Source organism: Oenanthe melanoleuca, chromosome 1A (genome assembly GCF_029582105.1).
Source record: "Oenanthe melanoleuca isolate GR-GAL-2019-014 chromosome 1A, OMel1.0, whole genome shotgun sequence".
Classification (NCBI taxonomy): Eukaryota; Metazoa; Chordata; class Aves; order Passeriformes; family Muscicapidae; genus Oenanthe; species Oenanthe melanoleuca.
The window spans coordinates 24,320,170-24,345,986 of NC_079334.1; the positions used below are offsets into that span (position 1 = coordinate 24,320,170).

The 25,817-nt window shown below is 38.1% G+C and overlaps 1 protein-coding gene across 1 annotated transcript in view; it reads right to left on the minus strand.

Moving 5' to 3' along the window:
- Positions 1 to 25,346, minus strand: part of IFT56 (intraflagellar transport 56) — a 48,036-nt gene extending 22,690 nt beyond the window's left edge. The window contains exons 1-12 of the mRNA XM_056482417.1: positions 25,265 to 25,346; positions 24,937 to 25,074; positions 24,529 to 24,621; positions 18,418 to 18,532; positions 9,694 to 9,743; positions 7,966 to 8,111; positions 6,559 to 6,730; positions 6,089 to 6,163; positions 4,792 to 4,894; positions 2,482 to 2,537; positions 667 to 720; positions 180 to 243 (exon numbers count right to left, since the gene is read on the minus strand). Of these exons, the coding sequence (XP_056338392.1) occupies positions 180 to 243; positions 667 to 720; positions 2,482 to 2,537; positions 4,792 to 4,894; positions 6,089 to 6,163; positions 6,559 to 6,730; positions 7,966 to 8,111; positions 9,694 to 9,743; positions 18,418 to 18,532; positions 24,529 to 24,621; positions 24,937 to 25,074; positions 25,265 to 25,267 (1,069 nt within the window). The 5' untranslated portion in view covers positions 25,268 to 25,346. The remainder of the gene's footprint in view (positions 1 to 179; positions 244 to 666; positions 721 to 2,481; positions 2,538 to 4,791; positions 4,895 to 6,088; positions 6,164 to 6,558; positions 6,731 to 7,965; positions 8,112 to 9,693; positions 9,744 to 18,417; positions 18,533 to 24,528; positions 24,622 to 24,936; positions 25,075 to 25,264) is intronic.
- Between the last annotated feature and the right edge of the window lie 471 nt (positions 25,347 to 25,817).

Genomic DNA, 25,817 nt, shown 5'->3' on the forward strand with positions numbered 1-25,817 from the left:
ATTTTATGTTGCAAATTTGTTTTAGACTACAATTTAGACTTTCTGAAAATCATCCTATAGAAACAAAATGCCTAGCAATATTCCTGCTAACAGTCAGCAGTTAGACACAGATATGATGGTATATATTTGGATATTTTAAGATGGCTTAATTAATGGAAAAAGAACATTTTCAAGCATACCACATTCACTGGCTGATTCCCCCACCAACTGAAAGAACTGTTGAGCAATTTTCAGATGATCTCTCTGGAAGAAGAATAAGAAAGAAATCCAAGATGAGTTCCAGAGTTGATGCTACAATACAGTGAAAATACGTTCCGAGGAACACTTGGGGAGCAACTAACAGATAAACCAGGGCTGAAGCAAAAACAGAAAAGGAAATGTGCCACTCTATGTGCCTAGATAAAGAGGAACATTTTACAAAATAAATGGGGATTTTGGAAACAGGATAGAGAAATCAAATTAATCTTGATTTACTATCAAGTCCAGCAACAGAAATTTGAATTTCACTAATTCTGGACTGATTATTCCATGGGAGGAGGTTAAGAGACTCAGGGATCCTGCAATGTAAATAAGAAATTACTGTCTCTTTCACTCCATTCCTGTTTCTACAGATCTGTTCACACTATAATGTTGGAGAAGCTAGAGAACCTCATGGGCTTTACTCACCGAGCCCATTTCTTGTCCAAGTGCTGCATTTACCACCCCTTTGAGGATGTACTCCTGGATAAAAAAAAGTTAAAAGGGATCAGAGAAGACATGGTGAAGATTTCAGAAGACACACAAATGCCTATGTCTACATTATTTTCTGCATTAATTCAACTCTAACACAACTGAGTTTAGTACGTAGCTGGTTACTGTGGTAGTGCTTAAGCACAGTACTAATTTAGTCCCCCAAAATACATTCTACTTACTAGGTAGTCACTTCTACTAAATATGTTAGATGCAAAGGGGTATTGTGTTTTCTGGTAAGCCTTACGGTCAAAGACAACACACCAGGTGGAACATGGTAACATCCTTTCATGCCCTCTTCACCAAGATGTGCACTACTGTTATACTAAAGCACAGATCTCCTTTCAAATATACACATAACCACTGACATCCTTGCCGAAAAATTCATAGTTTTTCTCATCAGAACAAATATGTCAAGAGGTTTGTGCTCTGTGGCCATGTTACTCACGGGAAATTAGGAACAGGAGTACCTTGTAACCTCTAGTATAAGAAACAACTACAGTGTAATTCTTCTCTGAACAAATTTTTCTCAGCATGTAACAGACTCTTTTGTCTTACTCAAATCTTATAATGAAGGGTTATATCTATAAACCTGTCTTAGTAAGTACTCCTGAAAAACCAGGACAGCCCTGTTACATAGGTAAACACAGGAGAGACATCTTTCAAGAAACCAAGAAACCAACGACAGAATGTAACGAAACAATGTAAGTAATTGTTTTAGCACACCAACTGTCATACAGATGCCAAATTATTACCCTATAGGCATTGTGACAAAGAAGAAATTTGGCAAATACTCAAGGAGGTTTTACAAGTAGTTTTGCAAGTCTTAGCAGGGAGTCCCTTAAAAGTGTGAGGGAAAAATGAAAAAAAAAAGAAAAAAAACCCCCACAAATATTCTAATTTCAAAATGTGATAAAGAATTATTAGCCAAGTGTATTGGGTCAATATCTTACAATAGGAATGATAGCTGCAGAAAAATGTTCAATTAAGTTTTGCTACACTGAAAAATGTAAGAAGTGTAAAGCAACATCAGAAGACACTCCTCACTCCTCAGCACAGAATCACCAGATCTGTGTTTTTGAGGTTTTCCTTTTCCCTTCCTCCCTTCTTCCCTCCCTCTCTCCATTTAATTCTTTACAGAGACGCATGAAAGGTCCCTTTTATGCTCAGCTATGTGACCTTTGGAAAATAAACAGCAAAGAAGAATAAATCAGACTAAACATGCTGGAACAGCCACAGAAGAAAATTAGAGTAGCAGCCAAGGGACACGGCAGTTTTCACTCATGGCAACCAAAGTGTGATGGAATTAGAACATAGCATTTATTAAAACTGTTTAATCTAATCTAGCTCATTTTAATTTTCATGGCTTCAGGACAAACTATATGACCATCTGAGCTCGCAAATCTGAGGGATGAAAGCCACCACCAGGCAGATAATCAGCTATAGCTGCAAGGGGGCTTTTACCTTACAGCAATGGTCCACTTCCCAAAATCAAGGCTGCACACAACAGAACTGTATTCTTAGTTGAATCCAGGTGGTACAGTAACAAACACACTAAGCACTCATATATGCACATACATAATACTTTATGCATGCACATTAAATTTATTGTTGATGAAGGGCTGAAAACACAAGAGTTTTAAGAGTGGAAACGGGGCAAGCTGTCCTCAGGATACCAGTTTTGTATGTGGCAGATTTGATATCAGTTTATAACCTCTGTCTTTATGTGCCATGACATCATTTTCCAATTACCTGTGGAGCTGTAGGTTCCAGGTCCTTAATCAGGTTATAAGCCTCCTGCACATCATCTGAAATGCCAAACATTAGAATGCATGACAACCCATAGTACACTGTATTACAACAAGCCACTCATCCTCTACAACATTCCCCAATAGTCATAGACTAAAAAACAAACCATTTAGACAGGAGGAGAAAGGTAACTATAAATCATTGTGAATTTCTATCACAAAGGTGATAGCTTTCTAGAACTCAAATAACAAACACAGAGTGAGTAGTAGCTTCTTTATTACTACAGTTTTCCTAGCAGAGATGGTCTGGTCCCTTGGTTCATAACCCAACAGCTGTCTTCTCAACAGCACAAGGTCAAAATAATAAATCGATAATCTTCCTGTACTTTGTTTTCTCATATTCTCTACACTGAAGAGCTGAAAAGACAGGATGCATGTTTGTGCTTCAATCATTCCAGTTCAGAGCATATATCATCACCACAAGTCTATATTTATCAGAGACCTTGTTGTCATTAGAAGTAAGAATTCCTCACTTTCCTAACCAATGCTGCTACCCTAGAAAGAATAGAAATAAAATGGAAACTTAGCCAAACCAGAAAAGAGATTTTAGTCTGAATTCCCCTTGAACTTCTTTGTTAATACACAAGTCATTTGTATATCACAGTGAAGAGCAGAACCTAACTAGTGAAAATTACTGCAAGGTTAACAGATATGAGTAAACAAGATTGATTTTTAACTGATGCATGAGATGCACTTTGTTTCCATGTAAGTAGAAGTTAATTTGATACATATGTTATTATCAACATATTATTGTGCAAGGTAATTGGGAACAGTACCAATATTGCCTATGGGGACAATGGTAACAATATTGAAAGGTGACTGGGGACAGCAGCAAGATAGGACTGGCTAAGTAAGATTATAAAGGGATGGAAAACTGGCTGGACTACCAAAGGACAATGACCAACTGTACCAAATCCCACAGGTGGCTGCTCATTACTAATCAAATGCCGCAGGGACTGACACTGTTCACTAACTTATTTTTATTAATGATCCAGATGATAGCATAGAGTACTCTGAACAAGTCTGCAAATGATAAAAGATTGTGAAGTAAGCTCCCAGATATTGAGAAGCAGCTCAGTAGACTGAAAAAACGGGCTGAAAGAAATCTGATTAAGTTCAGTGGAGGCAAAATGAAAGTCTTGCATCTTACTTGGTTTGAATCATGCCTGAGCAAGTCAGGTGGGGAGCTGACTGGCTAAAAGGCAATCTGGCAGACAGTGCAGCCTTGCAGCAAAGGAGGCCAACTGCACAGTGGATCTTATTAGCATGAACGGAGCCATCACAGCAAGGGAAGGAATTCTTTATTTGGCACTTGTGAGGTTGCACATGAGTACTGTGTCTAGGTTTGGGATCCTACGATCAATACAGACACTGAAACACTGGAGTGAGCCCAACTGAAGGCTCCCAAGGCAGGAAGAGGGCTGAGGAGAAACTGAGAAAACTGAATTTGCTTAGCTTTCAGAGGAAAAAGGATCTCAGGGGAGATCTTATCACTGTCTACAGTTAACTGATAAGAAGGTACAGAGTAGATGGAAACAGGTTCCACAGAGTGAGAGAAAGGCAGTGGACTCAAGGTATAACAGAGGAAGTTCTGACTGGATGCTTGTCTGGACAAGGCTTTAAGCAACCTCATCTAATTGGGCCTGCCTTGAATCACACAGCCAGTCAACCCACTGTTGAATAAAATGGGAGAATAGGAATAGTTCTAAAAAACAAAGATACAATTCAAAGAGGCTGGCAATCACAGGAGACATACAAGTAGAAAATCCTTACCAACTGATTCTGGCTACCTACCTGCATTCTTCAGAACTGTAAAAAAGATTTTAAGGAAGTATATTGTTCACAGTCACTTTGGTTCATATTTTGTTTGGTTCATATGTTTGTGCTGTATTTATAGAAATGGTTGTTCTTGCCTTTACACGACATATGCCTACCATTCTCACATGTTCAGGCAGAGGAGAGGTCCCCTCACTAGAAACAAATAAACACTACCATCCTCAAAGCCATCTCCTGCAACCCAAGAACTATCCAGAACAGATCCAATACTATGCTGAAGTAGGCTTTTTTTGAGTGCACAGTATTAAAACCCTTCTCTGCAAGCCATGGGAACTTTTACTTCACTATTTTACAGAGGAACAGAAGGTGAAATAAATTACATTTTACTGTAAAGAAAAGAAAGCATTGAATAAATTGAGATAAGATGAATTAGTGTCATCCATGAAGCTACGAAAGAGCCAGAGGAAGGTGTATTTACCTTGCTGGAGATAGTAAATCACAAGATTCAGTCTTGCCTCAGGAATAACATCAACCAGAGGAGGTAGAACTTGCAAAGCCCCTTCTCCTCCTCGGAAAACTACCTGCAGACCAAAACAGCATATTGACAATCATGTATCAGAATCTTTCCTATGATAAGTTAATTCAAGGAAATTAATCCTTAAATTCCTACATAAACAGTAGGAAAAGGTCAGTGGATCTGACATTAGCTTAATTCCTGCTTTAATATAGCTATAGAATTATACAGTGTGACAATCTTTACTCTGAAGAATATAGGTATTTAATCCATACATAGAGATTAATTTATTTCAGCTTTTAGTAGCTCAAAAGAGTGATATGTTATATTTCAAAGATTTAAAAGAAAACATAGAGTGAAGAGAACACATACAAAACTACAAACTGCTTATGATGTTTTCACATTAAAAAAATTAGGCTAACAACTCCACATTTATTTAGAATGACACAGGACCTAAAACAATCAGGAGCAGTGGACTATACTCCAGTTTCACATGACAGCTCCTCCAATAAGATCTAATGTACTTAACCAATAAAGCTGGCAAAAATATCAACATACAAAATAAACAACACTAACTTACAAAAGTCCTGCTTGAAAGCAGTTTTAATTCTTGGGGAAAGAAGTGTTAACTTGTGATGACTGCCTTGAAAAATGACAAAGCAAGTAGCTGTCATTAAAGAGGAGCAATCTACTATTACCAGTTGTTCAGCAAGATAACACCACTGAAGGGAAAATTAACCATTAGTTACTCTTAGTGACTCTTTTACTGCAGAACACAAAAGTATTTTGGTTTTACGAGCATCTTTTTTCCTAGAACTCCTTGCTAAGTCCTTTTCAGATGAAGGCCATTTTCATGAGCTATCTTTATTCCAGTCAAATTGTTCTTTACTAAATAGAGTTCAGGGTCATCCTGACTTGTTTCTACAGTGTCTTTATTGAGTGGGCTCCACAAAGTATCTTGCAAAAGTACTCTTACACAACATACATTATTTTAATATGCCTTCACGACTAAAAGCAGCTAAAAGTATTATTATTTTCTTGACACATTATCAAACTGTCAGGGAAAAATTCCAGGGAAAAAAAAGAAAATACACTTAATGGCACACTCATTATACTGGTAGGATTCCTGGAACAGGACTTATATGGCAGCAGAGACTCAATTAAGTCTGCAGTTTTTCAAAATATTCCATTCTACGAATCATCATGAAAAGCTCTACAAATGAGTGCAGTTCATATTAAATCCCAGAAATACATTACTTACCAGATTGTGCTTAATGAGCTCCTTGCCAAACTCAAAAGATGATGAGGCACTGTCTGTCAAGTTCTTGAGCTCTGCCTGGAATTACATACATTCCAAAATTTTAACATAAAACCAAAAAAGCACAGAAGCCTAAGTGGAGCTTCAAATGAGCATCAAAGCTGACAGCAAGCCATTTCCATTGGTGCCAGATGACTAGAAGATTTTGCTTTTCCAGTTCTATCTAATCATTTTAGCAATTGGGTAATAGATATAAAAACAAGATCAAAAGGATACTGGGAAAATGGTAAGACCACTGTGCACATATGTGGACAGATGGGTTAATGCCAAGGAAACTGACAAATAGGTGACATTCCTAAAAGGACAAGTGACAAGGCAAATGCCATTATCAACATTATTGATTAAGATGAAAAGAAACATGTATGGAATCTTAAAAAAAATAAAGGTGAGTTGAAGGACTGTCCAATAGATACCTCTGCAGCCTTTCCATTGTAAAGTCGGAAATGGTTACAAGCCTTAAGGTTAAGAGCAATGGTGCTGTCAGGAACTTGCTGAAGATAAACAGCTAGCACTTCCTGTGATACATCATAGTAATCCAGTTTGTAATAGCACAGGGCCACATATACATTCAGAGCCAGGTATTCCCTGCAGGAAAGAGGATTAAAGAGAACCTTTAAATCTCATAGAGAGTTTAACATTTCCCCACTACAGCACATTAAAATCAGTAAATAAGAAGAAAGCTCTCACATCTATACACATTTTACAAACACATCAAAACTGGAGTTTCTGAGAAATTCTTAGGACTTCTCTAGTTTGTCAGCTAGGACAGATTCACAGTATTTTTTTTCACAGCAGCTACTGCAGCTTGTAAGAATTACCAACAAAACTTTTGGTTTGCACATCTGGGAAACAGTGGCAACTTCACACCAAGGAAACGTGCAGAACATGAGCACTGTAATTGGCCTGGCAGAAAATGTTTTTCTAAGCAATACACTCAAAGACATTTAATATGCACATACAAGGTTGTACCAAATACAATTATTTCAAAAAATCCCCGTCATTACAAGAAGTCAAGTCAGAAGAACTAGACAGAGAAAAGACAAGCATTTGTGAAAACGCTAAGTAAAAGGATAATTGCTATGAAGGTTACTCATTTAGCTTTGAGTGATTGTATCTGCAGCACTTGAAGGTTAGAATCTCTTTCCCAAGCATTACATGATATATGTATTATGATGGATTTCTCTGAAACATTCAAGAGGAGACAGTACCAAGAGACAGCAGTATTTTAAGACAGCAGTTTCTATTTTATTAAAAGTACCTCCAGCCACTTATGAATTTAATTTGTTCCTTGTTAAATTATGAACTAAAAATTTGCAGAACATGACAGAAAAACCCATCAACAAGTGTCACAGAGGATAAACAGAAAAGGAAAGAATTTCAGACTTAAAGGGATGCAAGGAACTCACATAAAACCCAAGAACTGAACCCTTCTGAGGAAGACTAAGAGGTGAAGGAGAAGGCAATAATTCAAGCAAGGTCACAAGATTGGCCATCAGAGGGGGAAAAATAAAAAGACAAAGTAGGTACATAACCATATATAATCTCAGAAGAAGTATGTAACAAAATAAAAAGATATCAGAATGAATTAACCAACAATTTTGCAAAAAGCAAACAAGAGAGAGCAGACTTCTTTTGAAATGTGGGGTTTTCAATAATACTTTGAATGAACAAAATTGAGGAGCTGCAACTGGTGCACATTCTGTGATGAGAAAGAGACATAGTAGTTGCAGAAAATGTCTCCTTTCAGAAACTAAGCAACTATGTGGAATTTAAATACCACCAATCACACAGATGCTCCAGTAGGGTTTGGAGATGCGCACCGATTATCCAGCAGAATGCGCTTGTAGATATCAATAGCTTCTTGGTAGTGGGACCGCATGTAGTGGATAGATGCCAGGCTAAGCTGATCTTCTGTAACATCTTGCAGGTTCTGGTGAGAGCTCATCAGTTTCTTTTCATCACTGAACTAAAAAGAGGGGGACATATTCTCAGAAGAGCTGGTAAACAGAAATAAGCATCTGGAAAACCGCTGTTAAAGTTAATTTGACCAGTGGAGAAAGACAAACTAATTAAAGAGGCAGATGAGTTCAAACTGGCTAGATGTTAGGCTAAAACTAAGCACACATTTTCCTTTAAGGTGTGATTTAGATATAATTACATGTCATGTGCTTTGATGGATAAGAGGGAAAGAGCTGAATTAATTATTTCACAAACAGAATTTCGCAACACAAAATTTCACTGTAATTATTCAAACCAGCAAAAATTTTGCTGTTTGTAGATCCAAATCTAATGTCTCATGAATAGCACAAAAACATGAGGCTTGCAAACACACAAGCCCTATTTTTTTTAAGTCTGCTTTACAGCACCACCAAATTCACTTTCATCAGCCTCCATTTTCAAATTTCTTTAAGAAAATTATTTATTTTTAAAAGCATTGCTGAATTGCATAAAAAACACACGCAGAGGAGGCTAAAAACAAGGAACATACCGGTTATATTTGTATGACAACAGTGAAGTTGAAGCTATTTACCTAGTCAGTCTTCTCAAATCACTTATTCCCTTAATCACTGCTTCCATTTGCTGGTTTTGCTGATTTAACAGCAATTATTAATTTCTCTTTGACACAAATTCTAATATTATGTATTTGTTTGTCCACCTATCTGCAAGTTTTTCTTCAAATCTTTCTCCTCCCTCTTTGAGCCAATCACAAAGTTAAAAGGCAAGATAAGTTGCTTAACAGAATTAAAGGCAATGGGGTTCATAGTTTTGATAAAACCCTTTATTTCCAGTGACTAACTAGATAAAGAGAAATTCCATAATTCCTAGCTCATCACAGACATCTGTAAGTGCCAATGCCACTATAAAATGCTTTAAGATTTCTCTCTTGAAACTAACAGATATAAGTAAAAAGAGTCTGACCTCAAAGCTAACATTCAGGATTTATACTTCCTTTTAAGTCAGTGTTTTTAGTAGCAGAATGCTTCGCAAGTATTCTGTACTGGATGGCACAAAACCTAATTTAAGAGAAGACAGCTATGTGTGGTAAGTGAAATAAGAACTTAATTGTTGTTGAAATTAAATAAAGTTTCATCCTATTAACAGTATGATTTCATGGATACTGAACTACTTAAGAGAATCAGTAATAGCATATACACCATTTTGGTCAAATTGCTACATGTAAGAGAGCTGCAAGTTAGGAAAACTTGGTACATTTAGAAAAAAGAAGTAAAATAGTGGCCTCTACATTTCTGATTCTATTAAGGTTTCATGCTCCTCGTGATCAAAAATACCATTACATTCCTATTGTATGACTTATGTAAAGTGTACTGCTAATACTTTCCTTAGAAACATGCTGAGAGCATCTATTCTGAGATCATGTTTTCATACTTGCTTTCTCCACCACATTTTAATATCATAAGGTGGTTATGAAAAATGTTTGTTCTTCTGCCACCACAGGCATTTTAATTATTCTGCCAGGTTGCCAGCATAAATTACACACTACCAAACTGAAAAGAAAACAAAGCAGGAGTGAAGAAAATACATCATACCTTATGTGCCAGGTGAAAGAGTAAACGGTTCTGGAGACCACTCTTAGGTGCTGAAAGGGAAATTCAGTAAGTATTATTGTCATGAACTACTCACAGGGTACCTCTTTATATTTTTAATTTTCTTTCTCAATATACAAGAATGCACCCCTATTCTTTCATTAACTAGCACAAGTACAGTTCTTCACTGTACTGAGAGCCTTTGCAGGTCATGCCTTGGGGGAGGTTCTACCAATTTTAGAGTGGTTTAGAGGTCTTCCTCATTTCTGTCTTCATTCCCTATTTATTTTTAAATCCCTGTAGAAAATAATTTTTCATTGGCCTCTACCTTTCTACCTTCCATGAGCCTTAAAACTATGAATCGCTTTATCATTTCCCTGCAGTGATTTCTCAATAATTCTCTGGGTTTTTTTTTTTGTTTTTTTTTGTTTTTTTTTTTTTTTTGTTTTTTTGTTTTTTTGTTTTTTTTGTTGTTGTTGTTGGGTTTTTTTTTGGGGGGGTTTTTTTATGACACACAGGCATAGTACCTTTTCAAAATAAAAAGCAGCAACAGATAAACTCAAGGCTCCTTCTATAATGTGTCACATTTTAAGTAAGTTTTGATTTATAATTCCAGGAATCTCAACAACTTCTAGTGTAGTGAAAAAGCCAATGCTGCTACCATTTTGTTAGGCATGGACATTACATTATATTTACAATATTTCTTCTGTCCTTAGGAATGAAAGGCACATGAAAGAATTCTACGGCCAGGGCAGGTAAGATTCAAACTAAGATATGGCAAGAGATTTAGGGCAGATATCTTCTTACTGGAGCTAGTAAAGTCAATGAAATTTCTTACTCTAGCAGGATTAGGAATTCCACTGAATTCACTCCATATGACACAAATTGTAAACTGCAGAGTTTTAAGTCACTAGAGCCTTTTGCTTCACCAAGAGTGACAAATGTCCTCGTCAAACAGTGCTATTCATTTTTTTTGCCAGCAATCTTCCAAAAAAATCTTCCCTTGTTTCCTGTACTTTTCCTAGCCTAATGAGCACTCTCATTTTTGCTCAGACCAACCAGCTGGCAAACCATGTTCCACAGAAGGAGTGTACATGGAACTTTTACAAAAAGCAGAATTACTTACTGTGTTTATAAGGCCACAAAAGTGCAGAGTTAGCACAGCAATAGCGTCTAACACAAAGCTGTAATTCTTCTGACATCCTAAACCATAAAAGAGGGCTCAAACCACCAAACCCTCTTCCCCACCACCCCCTGAAGATGGATTTTTTTTTTTTTTTAAGCAACTCAGGGAGAGATTTCCAGATTCCCTACTCTTTCTTCACATAGTAAAGAAACTTTTTGATACAGTGGACAGTGCCAAAACCCAGGCCATTCTGATCAGATTGGTACTTCTAATAAATACAGCAACTATTTCTTTCCTTTTTTCCTTAGCAAGCTTGTTATTTAGCCATGTTCCTAGAAAAATGAGGACAATGCATTGCATCTTTAAAGAACTACTAGAATAAAAGTCCAAAATATAAAGGTGGTATGAAAGCACTCTCACAAGACCACAACATCTTGTAAGATACCTGTAACAGAGCATCAAGTTGTTAAGAAGCTAAATGGTCTTCAGTCTAGGATATAGGTGAGAATTACTCTTTTTATTAAAGCACAGAAAGTTTCTGATGTACAATATTGCATAGGCAGCTTTAGAAATACAACTGACACAATAGTATGTATATTTCATCCACTCACTTAGAAAGTGAGAGTACCTTAATTTAAATGCATGCTTGTCACTCTACATGTTCCTCAGAATTAATTGATAGGTTTTAATATCAAAGTTTAGAAGGGCTGCACATGGACTTTACATGTGCTTTTGTGAGAAACTTCAACCACAACCATCCTTCACAATCCAAAACATTTGGTCACCAAAGACTCCAAAAATACAAGCAGGACAGATTGTGGGATTTATACTGAAAATAACATATTGTATAATCACAGTACTATGGGTAAAGACACCAATGTTCCTTTTTTGAGTAGGTATACTATTTTTTCCCCCTTTTGAGTGTATTTTAACATTATTTACACTGTGAAATTGTGATTTGCAAGCAATACTGTCAAGAATCTAAACCAAGGAATTTTTGTTTCACTGGTCAACCAGTGAGTGCAGGCTGCCCTTGCAAACCTGGCATCTGATCTGACATCAAAATTATTATTTACTTCTTGGCAAAAGCTGGAGGGCTAGTTCACATTATTTAACATCTAAAAACAGGCAAAAGATGAAATCTGAGTTTTGATGGTGTGCATGGATATATGGAGGGTGGAAAAGTGTCCTGTTTTGTAAGATATTACATGATACTAGCTATCTGATATTCTTTAAAATAAGTTGCTTAAAACCCCACACAAATATAGTCCTGTCAATATAGTAAGCAGAAATATGGAAACATTCAATATCAGCAGCTTCTTTTCTCTTGGTGCCAAATGCATTCTTTGAGGAAGACAAGGAAACACATGAAAAAAGTCAGTTTTCAGAAAGAATGGGGTCATGAATATTGAATAAAGATGTTGTCAACCACTGGAACAGGAAGTGAGACAACTGTCTCATCAGACATAATGATTTTTAAGGGACATTTAAGGGACATTAGTTTGTTCTTTTATTATTCTCTGCTGCTAGTGAATTTCATTGTCACTGATCTATTAATGCTACAAGGAAGCACAATCTTTTTCAAGACAATGACTACTTCAGTTTTTTTTTTAAATCAGTACTAAGCAATCTTGGGATTCTTGGGATCATAATGTACATGATGACAATGCTGGAAAGCAATAAACTGGACCCTGCTCTAGGTCTAGTACTGGCCTTGTACTCAAGCACTGAAGTAGCTGGACAGGATGTATCTCTTTCCACTTAGGAAATACATTGCTATTCCTTCACCAGAATTTTTGTCATGATCAGCGCTGTTTTTCCATGCACTAGTGTCATACCTGCCATCTTAAAAGTGTTCTGTATATTTTATGTGCTGACACTGACAGACACCTACTGAAGTATTTGTTAAAATATGATAAGCAACTACAGTAAGAATGAAGACATTGTTGAAGACATCTTCACTAGTTATTAAACAAAACATCAAACTCACTAGAAATGGCAGCTCAGACTCTTGGTGGGTTCCATATTGCTGTCTCAGGCAGTAAAAAGATGATAAAATAGAGTCACAGACAATCTAGCATTTGTGCCCTCTCATAAGAGTGCAAGGCACTGCTGGTCATGCATCCAGCATTAATAAATCCCATCTAGCACATAATTCATATTCTATAGAGCCCTTCACACATCAACAGGCATAGAATACACATTAAACATGCCTAGCAGGAGCTGGTAGAAATGGAACAGGGCTTAGAAGGCTCCATTCTGACAGCAGAAAATATGACCAGAGGAAACCTTATTCTCCTTATCCCTGAGAAACAACTCTCTGCTCATCTGAACACAGTAGCTGAATGAAGCCCTCTATGCCTCAAAACCAAAGTTTCACTGGTGAAAGCGAAATGAAAGGGAATGGGAAAAATGTTAAAAAAAACCATAGTGCAGCACTGAGGTTTACACTTACACCATCTGAACAGCTCAACTGTTCAGAATTTACTTGAATGAAATTTACAGAGGATATTCACTGAAATCTCAATGTTCCCACAAAACTCAAATGGTAGTTCAGATATGCACAGTTACTTACAATAAAAACACATTTAATTTCAGTCATATTAAGCACAGTAAATTAAAGATCATCAAATTAATTACTCTTGGGCTGTAGCTTCCACTGTACTTAAAAAAACAAAACAAGAAAATAAGGTTAGTAGCTTTTAGAGTTTAAACATGTGATATTTTCACTTGTGTGCTTTGAAAGTTCCATACATGAAAAGGCTGATTCAAAACCTCAGCTAAAATGCACCAGAAAAGTAAGAGCAACAAGGCAGATAAAATCATGTAGGTGAACATGTAATCCTAAGAAAAGGAAAACCCAGTAACTGTTCTGTGCATGCTTGTAACTGTATATTTTCACTGGTGACAACTATTTCACACCTGAAAAACATTATATCACGAATAAGCAAAACCAGTTTGGAAAATGTCACTGTTATTACTAACCCATCACTGGTCTGCTTTTGTACAATATTGCTCCTTTCAATATAGGCTGTGAAATGAGTTCTCTGTTCAGTTAAACCACATTCAGATCTGACACAAGCAGAGATGTGAAGAAGCAAAGTAATTACAAAGCTTTCCCCATCAAAAATTGGAAGGGATGAAAGAAACCCCCAACTTTAATGAATGGTTCAGCAATACAACCCTGTCTGTGCACGAATCTTAAATTTAATTCTAAGATTCCATTTATCCTTAAAAAGACTGTTTTTCATAACAGACTTAACTGCAGGCCCACTTATGTGCACATTTAGTGGTTTAAAAGAACAATTTTAGTTCTTATGCTTTAGTTCTTAGTTTCTTTCTTAATGCAAGCCAACAGCTTCTGAGAGCATTATGCAGGCTTCTAAACACTTGGATCAGTTGCCAGGATCACAGTCCAAGTGTACCAGCCTGAGTTTCTGTTCTTCGGCCTTTGCCAGGCACAGGAATTGTGAATGCAACATGAGAGTATTAGTCTTTATAATGAAAAAAAACCCACCCTGTTGTTATTATTATATCCTACATCAAGATCAATAGTTTAAGCCTCATTCTCTCAAGACAAGATTGGCTATCCACAACATAGAAAACATATGCTCAGCCAATGTGTGAGAACACAGATGCAAAAGGAGTCAGCAAAGCATCACTTGGCAACTTCACTATGGGATGACTACAAAACAACAGTACCTGACTTGGAAGTAACTCTAAATTCACCTCAGAACCAGGTACATTAGTAACTGCAATGTGAGCAGACAACAGGGGAAAAGGGGAAGCCAGAAATATCTGAAAGGAATTTGGAAGAAAGCTTAGAGAAGGTAAAATACAATTAAAATGAAAAACCTTCAAGGAGGGATTTTTATTTATTGCCTTTTTCTCTACTTCTTAGCTTATATTTGCAGTAATTATTTTTTATATGACTTGATATTCAGACTTACTCTTTCCTGAGAGAATCACAGAATGGCTTAGATTAGAAGGGACCTTAAAGATATCTAATTCCAACCCCCCTGCTACAGTCATGAACACCTTCCACTAGAACAGGCTGCTCAAGGTCCTGTTCAGCCTGGCTTTGAACACTTTCAGGGATGGAACTTCTCTGGGCAACCCCTCACCGTCTCATAGTAAAGAATTTCTTCCTGTATCTAATCTAAACCTACTCTTTTTCATTAAAAACCATTCCTCCTTATCCTATCACTACATGCCTGTGTTAATGGTCTCTGTTCAGCTCTTGTAAGCCTTGTCTAGGTACTGGAAAGCCTCAGTTAGGTCTCCCTGAAGCCTTCTGTTCTCTAAGCTGAAAAATCCAATTCTCTATGCCTTAACATTTTCGTGGCCTCCTCTGGACTTGCTCCAGCAGGTCCATGTCCTTCCTGTGTTGGGGACCCCAGATGCAGCACTGCAGGTGAGGGTCTCACCAGAGCAGAGCAGAGGGGCAGAATCCCCTCTTTCATCCTGCTGCCCACGCTGCTTTTGATGCAGCCCAGGACACAACTGACACAACTGAGTGCACACTGCTGGGTCGTGTCCAGCCCCTTGTCCACTTGCACTCCCAAGTCCTTCTTGGCAGGGCTGCTCTCAACCTCTGCATCCCCAGCTGGTGTTGATACCTTGGGTTGCCCCAACCTAGGTGCAGCACCTGACACTTGGATGTGTTGAACTTCTTGAGGGTCTTGCAGATCCACCTCTCAAGCCTGCCCAGATCCCTCTGGCTGGCATCCCACCCTTCAAGTGTGTGAACCCCACCACTCAGCTTGGTGTCATCTGCAAACTTGCTGAGAGTGCACTTGATCCCTTTGTCTGTGTCATTAATGAAGATATTAGATAACATTAATCCTAATAGGGACCCATGAGGGACACCACTGCTCACTGATGCCCATTGGGACTCTGAGCCATTGATAACTACCCTCTGGATCTGACTTGTCTGACCAATTCCTAATCCACCTAACAGTCTACCCATCAAATCCATATCTATACCATTTAGAGAGAAGAATGTTGTGGGGAACAGTATCACAACCTTTACAGAAGTCCAGACAGATGACATCCATAGCCCTTTCCTTGGCCACTGATGGAGTCACTCCATCATTGAAAGCCACTAAGTTAGTCAGGCAGGACTTGTCCTCAGTGAAGCTGTGCTGGCTGTCCTTAATGACCTCCCATCCCTCTATTCCATGAAGTTTGAATTAAATAACAACAAGCTAAGAGATCAATTCACATCTGTTATAAAATAAAGATAAAAAATTGCTCCACAACAGTTTCCTAAATTTTAAGTATCCTGTAAAATTTTCCTCATTAATGGAACGATGGTTAACAATAATTTCCTTAAGCAACAACAACAGTATATAGCAGGAAAGAACTTGATTTGATTTCAAGATATTTACATGTTTGTGCAGAAAACCTATTCCAGAAAACTAACTGGCATTTATGTTCCCTTTCACACAGAGATTCTGTCACTGTAAAAATTTAGAATTACAGCTGAAACTAAATTAGTTCTCCTTAATTTGTTTTAGCAGTATGCTACTTTCAGGGGTTTAGCATAACAGCAGCAATAAACAGCATACACTGTACAAGAATTCAGGCAAAACAATCCCAAAATAGCAATGGTAAGAAGCCTAATAATAACACTACCTATCATTCTTTCAGTGGTATTCAAGGCAGTACTGGATAAATGGTGTTCTTCTAAAGTATTTTGCTTCTTCAAGATCCTTGCAAAACGATGGAAGAGAGCACGAGATGATATGGCCTCAGCTGTCAATACTATATTGCAAGCAGTCACCACTGATGCAATCCTAAATTGTTTAAAAAAAAAAAAACAAACTAAAAGAGGATCTGACTTAAACAAAAATAAAAAGGTTTAAGCTTAATATAAGTAAGATTGAAAAGGGAATAGACCACACTTGGAAGATTTCAGTGGGGAAAGGACAAGGGATTCAAATCCTCAGCTGTGACTGCTTCCCCGCTAAGTAGCCAGAAATCACCAGGATAACTCACAAGAAAGTAAGCAAAAATTCATAAAAACTGGCATGCTCTCCTTCTTAAACAATTATATAAAATCATGAACTGATTAGGAACTGAACTAATGTGACCACTCAGTTGTTTTCTGTTCCTTCCTTCAGCTGCACTCTCTCCCACTCTTGCACTCTTTAGTATTCCTACCCTTGCTTCCAGTACTTGAGTAGCCTAACTGCACCCCTTACTCTGCCACTCACCATACTGATCTGAAGGGACAAGGCAAACATTAACCTTCCCTTACCTCCAGCTCACAGCTAGTAAATGTGCATGCCCATCTGTGTGTCATCTCTAGAATGGATTATTGAACTCACAAGATGTGAAGCTGATGACAAAGGCTCCAACTGGTACAGGATGAAGCTGCTTGCTTTCTCCATGCTTTAGGTCACAGTGGCATCTCAAAGCTCTATTGCCCATTTATTTTTACATTCACTTCAAGTCCTAGGTGGCAATCTCCAAAGCTCAAATTTGTGGTACATTAAAGATTAAATTATTTGTGAATATTAGATATTTCCACACCTCTTGAACAATACAAATCACAAAGCTCCGCATGAGATTTTCTTACAATTGAAAATAAATAAACATTTCCAGTTAGTGGGATTCAAGCTCAGAATGATCTTTTTCTCAGGATTTTAAAGGGATATGAGAACTAATTATTTTTAAAAAATGCTACAAAGCTGTCCTTTTGGAAGGCACTTCTTCTCAGCAGAAGAAAGTACACAATCATTTTCTTCCTACTCTATTTTAAGCCCAAGACAAGAAGACTAATGAAAGAAAGGAGCAAACCCATCCTTCAATAAGAGCTTTATCCTAAGAAGGCAAGAGTCAGATATTGAGTGAGATAACGCTACTATTAATTTTACTTAAAAAGTACTGAGATACTATGGTTATAGGAAACAACATAAATCACTAAGATACATAAAAAGTGATGGGCAACAAAATTAAACTACAGAAACATTTTTAGGCAATAAAAACTGCCCTGGAATCTAATTTCCATTCCTCCTCTTTAAATGATCTTTAGATGATGATTTAAATGCATGTTAAGAGTAAAGTAGAACTGTGATAATGTGACTACTGAACTTCTTGCCTTAAAGAATCAGATACCTAACATCTGACTTACAAGGTAATGAGACCACCTACTAAGTCACTCAAACTACCTAAACAGAGTTCTTGTCTTCATTATGGAGAATGATGAATTCTCTCAGATACTTATTTTTTTTAATAATTTCACTGGCCTAATTTGCTTCATCTGTGCTGGCTCAGACACACAGTATCAGTCAAAAGAAAAGTAACCTTTTGATGCTGGTTGGCATATGCTTGGTTCTGTACTTAGCAATTAGTAAGAGAAATTATTTTCCAGATGCTTCTTTTAGTTCTAGCTGCTCCATATGCCTAAGGTATTTTTAGGAAGGAAACAGCATCATAATTCTCCTGTTAAACGAAAGCTCAAATTAACTAACCCCCAAACAAAACCCCAAACCCAACAAACTTTTCTCACAAGTATCCTTTATTGCATACTTTGTCTGGAAATGACTTTGTTCAAATCAATAAGCAGTCTTTTCCAACAGAGCCACACATCTCACCTTTCAAAGCTGCTTGTTCTGCTTGCGTGTACATCCCCAGAAAAAAGTACGTACAACCAAGGTTCACCCAAACATCTGGACTGCAAGTTGGCTGTTTGGTTAAGGCCTCATATTCCTGTAACAGAAGAGAGGGTTGACTTTTAAAAAATGTGTAATAGCACATACTTGTATTAAATATCATTCTTTCTTCCATGATTTTACAATGTATCGTTAAATTACTGAGATCAATCATTTTATTCTGAGGTTCACTGCAGTCCTTACAACAAAACTACTATGTTTTAAGCTATGTCTCTTTTTTGTGTACAGCAATATAACAGACCACAGGGACATGCAGTGCCATCATGTATGAGCACAATTTTTGTCAATATTGAAGTTACAGATATATATTTACATTGTAAATATATTATTATAAATATTATTTACATATATAAACCCCAATATATGTAAGTTATAAAGGCATCAATATAACCAACTTCTCTTACATTCCTAAGCAAGAGCAAGAACACTAGGGAAATCTCTTTGTGAATACTTACTGGAGGAAGTGCTGAAGATGTTTTTGTAAACCTGTAGGTAGTGTCTTAGTGTATATTAAACCTGTGGAAGTGTGTGTTAAGTCTGAGGTTATGCAATATAATAATATCAAGTGCAGCAAGAAATTTTTTTGTATTATTAATAACTAAAATAAATATTTTCAAGTAGCGTTTAATCTCATCACATCCTTTTTTTAGTTCCTATTTTTGCGCATGTTTTATAATTACATGTTACTACAGTAGTACATGTACATAATTTATAATGTATAAATGTGTGTATATACATTGGCAGTGTGTACTTAAAAATGTTTTACTAATAGGGGTACAGCAAAATTGTTTGGAGACCACTGCGTTAAAAGACAAGCCTCTATGTTGGTATTGGGCAAATTCAAGATTTCCTTATAGATAAAGATTAGTAATTTGTAGTAAATATACTTGTTCCTAACTTCACCGATTTTAAGATTTACAGCCAACAGTTATAGAAAGGCACTAGATAGCATATTGTAATATTTCTTACATATCCACATTCATTATACATCCTTTAATTCTGCCACATAGACTGCTTCATTTCTTTTTATTTATGAAATGGCAAAATCTTAACAGATCGATCTACCAATCTTCTTTTTTTAAACAAAAAAAAAAACCCTTGCAGCCACAATTGCCTTGCTGGACAATTATATTCCTGAAGATAAACATCTTTTCTTACAGTAACAACTGGTACTAAAAACAAATGCAGGGAACTCTCAATGCCATTTTTTTCCTGTATCACAGTTCTGATTAATTCTTCGGAAGGACCATCCCAATGGAAGTGCCTGCTACTGATGCTGCTCCTCCTCATCCAGCCATGGAGACAGCAGCATAAGGCAAAGCAGGCAGGGTTACACAAAGTTCTCACAAGACCTGCTGAAGGAATGACATCCATGTACCCCAGATCACTGCAAGCCACTCATCCCTTCTAGGAAAACAACCTCTTGCTGACTCCGTACTCATTCTCAAAACGTGAACTGGAAGTTCCCTCTACCTATGGAGAGTTCAGCAGATTGAACCACTGTGGGTGGAAGACTCCTTACCTCTGGGGAAAAGAACACACACACACACACACACACACACACACAAATATATATATATACACAACACAAGATAAAATAAGCCATGGCCAAGGGACAACAAATCCCAAGAACACAAACATCTGACAACAATAAAGTTTAGAGTTTACAAGCATAAAGAATTATTTTTTTGTTGCCACGTAAAAGTAAACTGCACTCTCAAACAAAGAAGACACTGGTAAGGAGCACCCTTAAAAGCCAGCTCGGTTTTGCTAGTACTGCAGGGACTTCAGACTTCAGCTGTTCAACAATATTTACAATAAATAAATATAAATATAAATATAAATATAAATATAAATATAAATATAAATATAAATATAAATATAAATATAAATATAAATATAAAAACATAATAATAATAATAATAATAATAATAATAATAATAATAATAATAATATTTACAATAAATAAATATAAATATAAATATAAATATAAATATAAAAACATAATAATAATAATAATAATAATAATAATAATAATAATAATAATAATAATAATAATAATAATAATAATGATTATATTTTTTAAAATAAAACATTTACATTGAGGCCAACCTCTCCTACTGAGGCCAATTTAACCTTGATGTAGGCCTGTCATGGAGCACTGAGACATAGGCCACTGCTGTTTATTGGCACCATCTGGAATCTTTCAAAATTCATACAGGTTAAATGCACCCAAAGGTCTCCTTTGGCTAGGGCTTCAGGCAGATTAATTAGAAAGACAAAGTGCATAAACACAAGTCATGCTCTGGCTTGGCCATTCAAAGCAAGCAATATATAAAGAGAGTTCTATCACTACCAAAGTGAATATATGGAAATAGTAAGTAAAAATTAGGACTATTAGTGCTCCTTATCCTGTAGCTCTGAGCCATGTGTCCAGACTATGTGCTGTTGCCCTTTCCTTACCGAAACCCATTAAACATCAGTCTCTCAAAGTCATCTACTTCAAAAGAACTTTCCTCCCTGCTTTCTAAATAAACCAACCCAAACAAACTAAATACTCTCAAACCTGTTGTAAGAGTCAACCCGTGGCATACTTTCACCATTCAGCAGCATTAACTACTTCTTCCTATTTTACTTCTCATGCCTCTATCACTAGACACAAGAAGTTTTCTTCAAAAGCAGGCTGCTAGGTTGATTGCCTACAACTATGGATACGGACTGATAATAAAGAGGGACAACTCAATGCCATTATTACTTGTCTGGATTCCCTAAGCCCATGAACACAGATGCCAAAGAGCTAATAAACAAGCCAACATATATTGCTGCTCCCCAGGTGCTCAAATGCAATACTTATTGTAACCTACAATCGTGACAGACAGGGCTAGAGAACTCCCAGATGTAAAAAATCCACTTTTTACTTTTTATCTTCAGCTATCAGGAACTGGAGTGTACCTCCAGTATTCTCACACTTTCCACAGAATTACTCAAGCATGACCAGATACTACTCATGGATGAACAACTACCCTAGTACAGCCCTGGTCCTTCCATGATTTACCATTTGGCTAAAATTACCCTGAGCTAAGCTGGTAGGAGATCCTGTTAAGTGAAGTGGTGGAATGGCTCCTATTTCTCTGCCAGGAGAGAGGTAACAGATTGGACAGACTGTCGCTGGCTGTACATAGCTTGTAGGATTTTGACAAAAAAAATGCATTGAAGGCTCTGGCCCAGGGATCATTCTCTCCTCTCATGTGTGCAGCTGATGAGCCAAAATATCATTACTATGTCCAGCAACTGCACCATGCCAGCATCCTGTGTGCCTAGAAGCAGAGGGTACAGACTGAAAGTATGAAATTTGCTCTTGAATCCAACCAAGAAGTGCACCTGCCCATGCCAATTTGTCTCGTAAATTTTTAAAATGTACTAATATAAATATATATATATTTAAAAAATTATATATATATATATATAAAATAACAAACCCTCACTTTCTTAAGGCCCCAGCTGATTCAATTTATAAGACCAGGCAGCGTAGAAACAGAATAATTGGCCTGACTGATGCTCTAGTTCTAGTACTTGGGTGACATTCGGAAATTTTTCAGAAGTTTTAAGATTAGAGCCATGAACAAGTAGCAGCTGCTGCAGAAAGACAGATGGGTTTTTCCCTGTTATGTACACTAGATGTGGAAGATTCCAGAAAACTAATTGGACATCACCATATAGTAGGGAAGCTCTGGTTGCCATATGATGCCTGGAAGATGTAAGCTACTCAGTAAAAATAAGTTTGTCTATCAAGGAAACTAGTCAGTCCCCAAGGAAGAACTGCTGGAAGAGTCAAGCACATTACAATACCATTTGTAGACTGGGGTACAGCAGTAGGGATGATTCCACGTAGATCGACCTAGAGGATGTCTAACTGTTGTTGGTGTGCCTGTGATAAGAGAATGTGAATTCACTCACATAAATGTGAGTGACAGTGATTTTGCTGTCACTCTCTCTGAAGATACCCCTGGAGCTGGCCATCTGTGTGTTTTTCACTTCTTCCCCATTTCTCCCAGTGGTTCATGATGGCCACCTCACCGCAATTCCCAAGCTTCTCCAAAAGTTGCTATGCAACCAACACACCTGACTCACTATAAAAGCATCATCTTTAATAAAAACATTAAACAGTGTGATTTCTGAAGACCCTCATCAGATACATGGAATGCAAACCATGAACTGTGAATATAGTGACACAGACTGTGCTGTCACTTGCTGGAAGCCACAAGAGTGTGAATCATTTAGATTGTGTTCAATGTAATTCTGGAGAATTCTGCAGAATCTTTGACCCCTAGTCCAATTTTATTTACAGTGTTTTTGCCACTCCCCAAAGATTGTTCCAAGATCTCAAGGGTACAGATTATCAAGGAATTTGTCCTTGAGAATACAGCAACACCACCTTCGTAACATAGCAGACAAGGTAACAGCATTTTACACTTCAAGATGGAAGTTGATAACTGAAAGACAGTTCAGTCTCCATGGTGCAATGACACCTACAGCTGTAGAAATTAAAACTAGAGTGTTCTGTCCTGAAGAAACTAGGCTGAGATGCACAGGCTCATTTCCCACGTCACCACAAAATAACAAAGCTATCAGGATTTATCACTGTGCAAAAAAAAAAAAAAAAAAAAAAAAAAAGTATTAAATCTGGAAAGACAAGGCCTGTGATCTCTCACTTAAAACATACACAAACAATCAAACTACAAATCGCCCATACAAACCTTTTCCTGTCCCTTCTTGGGTAGAAAAACGGGGAAAAGATGATTATGTTGCAGTTTTTAAAAGCCTGAATCAAGAGCATCACCTAGTGGTGAATCAAACACCACATGCAAAAACGAATCAGGAAAACTAAAAGAAAAAAAAGCAGTTGCCTTTTTATTGAAGGAAACGTAAAATCTACTCTGGCTATAAAAGCATCTACTGGGTATTTCAAAAAGCAGAATTTATTTCAAATTTACTTTCAAATTATTTCTTATTTCAAAGAAACTGTAATTTTTTTAAAACCTTTCTCCTAATGCCTAGATGTACATTAAATAGGGCAACTGATTGTTTTTTTTATAATCTTTAAATTCCATAAGTCTAAACATGAATATTAATTTACCATGTAGTCCTGTACTACTATTCTACATTCTCTACTGTGCATCCTGTCAATTTGATTCACTGAGCATTTCTAATGTTTCCAACAGATGTTTATTTTCTTCAGTTTTTTAAAGGGCAGAGCGCCTTGTGCCTTTCTTACTTAGAAGCTTTAGAGTTTTCATGTATGCATCTTGTGCATGTGACCATTTGTCTAAGAGAGAAAATATAATCTTTGTTCTATAATCTATTTCCTTTTTATTACCTTTTGTAAATACTTTAAATTAACATCTATTTTTACTATTAATTCTGGTGAAAGCAAGTTCAAAGACTGCAAAATCAGCTATACTTCAGTTACACTTCACAGTGAAAGGACGCAACAAAACATATTTGAACAATTAGCATATATTTTAGTGACTTAAAGCTTTTAGAAAAAAAGCCTCATTTAATTGAATTACCTAATACAAGAAAATGCAAAGAAGAGCAATAATGTACACTAAATAGTCAGGGGCATCAATCTCTAAAGAAAGAATTTTTTTCATACCTATCACAGATAAGCTATATAATAAAGACAGAAACACGATTAAACCTGAAAAACGAAACTGTGGAAACCTACCTGCAAAAAGGGAATGATGGGTTTAGGACATGAATGATGATATTCAACAGAACAAATTAAGCTACTGAGCCTAGTATCAAATAAGTCAGTACATAACATTAAAAAAGTTTTATTTTCAAAGGCAAAATACCACTTTTTTCCCCAATCCAAACTGCTTCCCACAGCATCCGCCTTATTACTGTACATTTGTACCTTAACTGGCTAGCAGGGCTGTTCCCTATAACAGACCATCTTCCTCCTGCTGTCATTGCTTTATCACAACATCCTAATTTCCAACCTTGGGAAGAAGGATTTCCCCACCTTACCTCCAGAGCTCTCTTGTAGTCGCCCAAATGAAACGCACAGTATCCGATCCAAAGGTTGCCATCCTCCTCCTCCTCACCCACGTGCTGTTTAAACTTTGTAGAGAATAAAGAATGCAAGAATTTTGTCAGCTGCCACAGTTTCTAAAGCCCCATAGATAACCAAAGCAATACTAGGCTATTATATATCGTGGATGGTTTGATAGCTACTGGGGTGGAGCTGTTTTCATATTTCGGAGTACAGCAGCAGGCAGCCCGCACAGGCCAAGCCCGGCTCTGCGAAGTGGGGAGCAACAGATGCCGCTGCAGAGCCCCAAGGGGGCGAGAGGGTCACAAAGCAGGGGAAGGGGTGCTCTCGTCCCCAGCCCTGAGGGCACAGGGCTGGCAGCTCTCCCGAGGGGAGCCCATCACCTCCAGCAAGGCGATCGCGCCGGTGAAGTCCCTCTGGGCCAAGAGTTCTTCCAACTGTGGCACCTCCTTCCCTTTCTTCCTCCGCCTGTCTCCCGACGGCGGGGTACCCCCCACGGCCGGCTTGGCCCGCGAGAGCATCTGGGCACAGAGCAAAGAGGAGCCGGGTCAGAGCGGGCTCTCCCTCGGCGGTGCTTCCCCCGCCCCGCCGCCCCTCACCATCCTGCCATCCCTCACCGCCCCTCACCATCCTGCGATCCCTCACCGCCCCGCACCATCCTGTGATCCTTCACCGCCCCTCACCATCCTGCCATCCCTCACCGCCCCTCACCATCCTGCGGCCGGGCCCGGGCTCCGCGCTGCGCCGGCGGCGTCGTTGCCGCGGTAACGCCGGAAGGCCGCGGCGAACGGGCTCCGGCGGACGACCGGGGCCGTCCCCAGGGTTCCGCCTCCCCTGCGGCGGACGGCGATCTCCGCGGGGGCGCCCTGGTCAGAGCCGCGCTGGTTCTTCTCCCAAGCCCCGCGGCTCTTCCTCTCCTCGACTTCGGGCTTTGGCCGGAACATCCGGGTCCCTCACTTGGGTCGCAACCCACGGGTTTGGGACAGAGTGGCTGGAAAGCGGTCAGGTGGAAAAGGACTTGGAGGTACTGGTTGACATTGGTTGAACATGTGCCCAGGTGAGCAAGAAGGCCAGTGGCATCCTGGCTTCTGTCAGATAAAATGTGACCAGCCTCTGTACACTCGTGAGGCCACACCTCGAACCCTGTGTCCAGTTTTGAGCCCCTCACTACAAGAACGACATTGAGCGGCTGGAGCTTGTCCAAAGGAGGGCAGCAAAGCTGCTGAGGGATCTGGAGCACAAGTCTGATTGTCCCAAAATAGGT